We start from the raw sequence: 6000 nt of genomic DNA, 5'->3' as shown, positions 1-6000 counted from the left end.
ACAAGCCATTTACAACATACACTTTGCTTCTCTACAAACGAAAAAGGACACTAAACTATCTAAACTACTATATGCCACAAGGGGCCACAACAGTGCTTCCCTTAACCCACCCATCAATATTGTCAATCTATCCAACTATACTCTTAGCCCAGCAGAAGAATCTGTCCTATCTCGGGGCCTCTCCTTCTGCCCCTCTACCCCCACGAACATGATACAGTTCTGTGGTGACCTAGAATCCTATTTTCGACGTCTGTGACTCAAGGAATATTTCCAACACACCTCTGAACAACATACTAACCCACAGAGACCTTCCTACCAAGACTACAAAAAGAAGGATTCTAGGTGGACTCCTCCTGAAGGTCGAAACAACAGACTGGACTTCTACATAGAGTGCTTCCACCGACGTGCACGGGCTGAAATTGTGGAAAAGCAGCATCACTTGCCCCATAACCTCAGCTGTGCAGAACACAATACCATCCACAGCCTCAGAAACAACTCGGACATCATAATCAAAAAGGCTGACAAAGGAGGTGCTGTCGTCGTCATGAATAGGTCGGAATATGAACAAGAGGCTGCTAGGCAGCTCTCCAACACCACTTTCTACAAGCCGTTACCCTATGATCCCATTGAGGGTTACCAAAAGAAACTACACCATCTGCTCAAGAAACTCCCTGAAAAAGCACAAGAACAAATCCGCACAGACACACCCCTAGAATTCCGACCAGGGGTATTCTATCTGCTACCCAAGATCCATAAACCTGGAAATCCTGGATGCCCCATCATCTCAGGCATTGGCACCCTGACAGCAGGATTGTCTGGCTATGTAGACTCCCTCCTCAGGCCCTACGCTACCAGCACTCCCAGCTATCTTCGAGACACCACTGACTTCCTGAGGAAATTACAATCCATCGGTGATTTTCCTGAAAACACCATCCTGGCCACTATGGATGGAGAAGCCCTCTACACCAACATTCCACACAAAGATGGACTACAGGCTGTCAGGAACAGTATCCCCGATAATGTCACGGCAAACCTGGTGGCTGAACTTTGTGACTTTGTCCTCACCCATAACTATTTCACATTTGGGGACAATGTATACCTTCAAATCAGCGGCACTGCTATGGGTACCCGCATGGCCCCACAATATGCCAACATTTTTATGGCTGACTTAGAACAACGCTTCCTCAGCTCTCGTCCCCTAATGCCCCTACTCTACTTGCACTACATTGATGACATCTTCATCATCTGGACCCATGGAAAAGAAGCCCTTGAGGAATTCCACCATGATTTCAACAATTTCCATCCTACCATCAACCTCAGCCTCGACCAGTCCACACAAGAGATCCACTTCCTGGACACTACAGTGCTAATAAGCGATGGTCACATAAATACCACCCTATACCGGAAACCTACTGACCGCTATTCCTACCTACATGCCTCCAGCTTTCATCCAGACCACACCACACGATCCATTGTCTAAAGCCAAGCTCTACGATACAGCCGCATTTGCTCCAACCCCTCAGAGAAAACACCTACAGGGTTTCTATCAAGTGTTCTTACAACTATAATACCCACCTGCTGAAGTGAAGAAACAGATTGACAGAGCCAGAAGAGTACCCAGAAGTTACCTATTACAGGACAGGCCCAACAAAGAAAATAATAGAATGCCATTAGCCATCACCGTCAGCCCCCAACTAAAACCTCTCCAACGCATCATCAAGGATCTACAACCTATCCTGAAGGACGACCCATCACTCTCACAGATCTTGGGAGACAGGCCAGTCCTTGCTTACAGACAGCTCCCCGACCTGAAGCAAATACTCACCAGCAACCACACACCACACAACAAAAGCACCATCCCAGAAACCTATCCTTGCAACAAAGCCCATTGCCAACTGTGTCCACATATCTATTCAGGGGACACCATCATAGGGCCTAATCACATCAGCCACACTATCAGAGGCTCGTTCACCTGCACATCTACCAATGTGATGTATGCCATCATGAGCCAGCAATGCCCCTCTGCCATGTACATTGGTCAAACTGGACAGTCTCTACGTAAAAGAAGAAATGGACACAAATCAGATGTCAAGAATTATAACATTCAAAAACCAGTCGGAGAACACTTCAATCTCTTTGGCCACTCGATTACCTAAAAGTGGCAATTCTTCAATGAAAAAACTTCAAAAACAGACTCCAACGAGAGACTGCTGAATTGGAATTAATTTGAAAACTGGATACTATTAACTTAGGCTTGAATAAAGACTGGGAGTGGATGTGTCATTACACAAAGTAAAACTATTTCCCCTTGTTTATTTCCCCTCCTACTGTTCTTGTCAACTGCTGGAAATGGCCCATCTTGATTATCACTACAAAAGGTCCCCTCCCACCCCCGGCTCTCCTGCTGGTAATAGCTCACTTTTCCTGATCACTCTTGTTACAGTCTCTATGGTAACACCCATTGTTTCATGTTCTCTGTGTATATAAAATCTCCCCACTATATTTTCCACTGTATGCATCCGATGAAGTGAGCTGTAGCTCATGAAAGCTTATGCTCTAATAAATTTGTTAGTCTCTAAGGTGCCACAAGTACTCCTTGTCTTTTTACGGATACAGACTAACATGGCTGCTACTCTGAAACTAGGAGGGTGGTGAAGCATTGGAATGGGTTACCTAGGGAGGTGGTGGAATCTCCATCCTCAGAGGTTTTTAAGGCCCGGCTTGACAAAGCCCTTACTGGGATGATTTAGTTGGGGATACGACCTGCTTTGTGCAGGGGGTTGAACTAGATGACCTCCTGAGGTCTCTTCCAACCCCGATATTCTATGATTCTATGTTTTGTCCCTACTGGGGCTCTACTTCCCCATTTCCTTCTCTTCTGCTGTGGTGTCGCTGGCTTTGCAGCCCAGATGGAACTGAGTGACTGCAGGCTTGCACCTCCCTATATCCCCCTCATTCAAAGCACGAGGCATGGCTCTGCGCAGATGTGAGCCCTACTTTGTAGTGTGTGCACATCCTCCTGTGGAGCACTCTCCTTCACTGTTATTAATCAACAGGACAGACACACAAATGGGATTAAAGAGGATTAGCATTAGAGGTCATAGTTCCAAAACCACAAACCACAGCCTGCACACGGCACCTCTGCTCAGCTATACCTCAGGCCCCTGACTTCTCAAGTAAAAATGGGCAATGCTTGAAGAAGAATTCTTTTCAGCCTCATAGGTATTTTTAACGCAAAAAAACCCTCATCACGTTAATCTTGTATTATCTGCTCTCAGATCCTATAATTGAAATGGTGAACAGAGGGAAAAAATAAAAAGACACAAATCTTCCTATGACTCTACAAAGGGAAGTCAAAATGGTTAATGAAGATGAAGGATTTAATTTAATTTTGTTTTTATTATAAAAGTAAAATAAAAATAAGCATTTAAAAAGCACAAATTTCCTCTGTAAAAGGAATTGATCTAAAAAGAATATTTACAATAGTAAAATGTCAAACTTTTTAAAGCTTTGAATGATTATAGGCACCAGAGTTAAATTTAAATACATTCACTGAAATATACATGATCTCTTTTCTGTAGTTTTTTTTAAACTGCAACCATGACTACTTTGAGAAAACCACAATTTGTCTTTAACATCAGGGAAATCCTTTTAACTGGTTTATGAGCTCCCATTCCATGTAGCTGTGCTAAAACTGGGGAATAGGTTGCTAGAAGATGCATCCTCTGATTGGTCTGTGTGCAGTACATCTTTTATGAAAGGTGAGTTGGTGTTCAACATTATCAAGAAGTAGCAACGTCCATCCATACAGAAAATGCTGGCAACCAGAAAAGCTCAATCAGTCACGTCATCCAGTTCTATGTACTATGCGGCACTGGTTACTGGTTCTGGTAACACTATACAGCTTGTAAATGAATAAAAATAAAGGTACTTAAGAAACAAAGAAAGAAGCAATGTTCATGAGTCATGTTTTCAAATCTTGAACACTTCAGACAAGTATTTTCCAGTGCACTTTTGGTTGTAAGATCACTTCTGCTGAAGAGAATTATACAGGCATAATTTTAACTGTCATTTTGGTTCATATAATTGCATGTTGCTAACTGGTTACATTTTGCCTTGAACTGAGCCTTCTTGTCCATATCCCAGGGCCATTTTGCTAAATGTTATTGATGACTTGCTGTTAAGGGACTCAGAATAAGTGAAGCTAAGTCTGCGGAAGGAGGTCTCCACGCCGCTATCGCACATGCTTTCATTGTCTTGTAATTTTACATTACGAAGTTCACCTGAGAAAGAAAACAGAAAAGAATACACATTTGTTTTTCATCCTGCACTAAAAACATTGTAAGCTAGTTTAATGTCCTCAAGAGCCACGAGAAATAAAGTCCAATAGACAAAGGCACTTGTAAAGCACAATCAAAATACTGCAATTTTTGGGTTCGGTACTGCAGTAGGAAGATGTTGGTTGTTTTTGCTTAGGAACTGACCAAAGCCTACTTACTTTGCTGCCCTTCTATCACATTATGCTGATTGAATCTGCAGGGTTGTTTAGTGGCCAGAAATGGGTATCAATGGTGGGAGGATGGATAGGGTTAGACGCCTGGTATTTAAGCGTGATTCCATGCCGAATAACTAGCAGCCATATTGATCCATAAAAGTTACTACTATCCTCATGCTGGTCCTGCCCAAAGGAGTGTTCTCAGTACCAGGATAAAGGCAATCTGGATCTCAGAAGTATAAACTGTTGCTGAACTATAGTGTCCAGATTGAGGCCTCTCTGCTATTAAGACATCTTTACATGAAAGAACAAAGGATGGATTGTCAAAGTACTTAAATAATTTGCATCTAGTTAAGGTGAGTATGAAATCTGAAAAGTTCAGCGACAGCTGCCATCCATGCAAGAGCTACAAAGGAATAACTGATTGTTATGTGAGTTATGTCTCCTCAGTTGAAGGTGCTAATGGCACAGAGACCCATCATCACTTGCAACAAAGGGCTTGATGCAATTGAAACAGATCATTCAGCATATTTTGGAATTTTTAAGATCTTAAATTACTAACTCTTTAAAACACATTTTCAAATCAATGAATAAGGAGTGGCTTATTAATGTGACTAAGTGGCAAAGCTCTTTCACTGGTGGTGCTGCCAATTTAGATTTGATATTTGTATTCTTCAGGAACATAGAGAGAATAATACCTTGCTCTTATATAGCATATACATAGGCATGCAGTTTAAACTGAATGGCCCTATAAAATTTAAACTAGCAAAGGTGATGGAAGTGAAACCTGACTGGTTTATCTTGCGTCTCAGTATATACTGTACATGGGCTACAGAGGCAGTGTCGGTCAATGAATAAGGCACGAGACTGGGTGTCAGAAAACTTGGGTTTTATTCCTTGTTCTGAAACTGACTCACTATGTGACCGTAGACAATTCATTTTACCTCCAAACGTCTGTTTCCCTATTGGTAAGATGGGGCTAAAGGACGGCATTACCCATCTCTATGTAGCATTTGAAATCCGTAGAATTGGCAACTATTTTAATTGTAATATCAAGCTGTATAGCCTAACTACTTTGAGGAGCAGTTAATGAGGCCAAAACACTTAAGTTCAATCAAGATCATAGGAAAAAACTAGTAAAAGAAAACTGAGGGGTATTGTACAAACCCCGGGAAGTCTGGACAATGATGTAGAATCATGGGCAAAGGAGATTCATTAGTCCCTTGCTGCGGGCAAGGATGAATCAATACCGATGACATGGCAAATATCTATTTTTAGAAAACAGACTAAAATAACCCTTGCCCTGAGTCATTGCTTCATCTCCCCTCACTCTTAGGCCTGGCAAGTCTAAAATGAGAAATCCTTACATATTTTAGTACTTCCCAGACAGGCAACTGAGTAGGGTTGTTCTGTGCAAAGGTAGCTGGATTGAAATGTATCAGAATCACATGAATCTTGCTGGAAAACACTTTTCAAAACACATTATCTATGCCTATCTATTTTAC

General features: G+C 42.0%; 1 protein-coding gene across 5 annotated transcripts in view; it reads right to left on the bottom strand.

The window, feature by feature from the left end:
• Positions 1-3379: 3379 nt before the first annotated feature.
• Positions 3380-6000, bottom strand: part of NFKB1 (nuclear factor kappa B subunit 1) — a 95879-nt gene continuing 93258 nt past the window's right edge. For all 5 annotated transcript variants that reach the window (XM_027833492.3, XM_037896972.2, XM_007054382.4 and 2 more), the window contains one exon: positions 3380-4283. In XM_027833492.3, coding sequence (XP_027689293.2) covers positions 4105-4283 — 179 coding nt within the window. In that variant the 3' untranslated portion in view covers positions 3380-4104. The remainder of the gene's footprint in view (positions 4284-6000) is intronic.

The sequence above is a fragment of the Chelonia mydas genome, chromosome 4 (genome assembly GCF_015237465.2).
Source record: "Chelonia mydas isolate rCheMyd1 chromosome 4, rCheMyd1.pri.v2, whole genome shotgun sequence".
In the NCBI taxonomy this organism is placed as follows: Eukaryota; Metazoa; Chordata; order Testudines; family Cheloniidae; genus Chelonia; species Chelonia mydas.
Note: the sequence above shows the minus strand (reverse complement) of the source record. Positions and strands in the feature narration are given on the sequence as shown.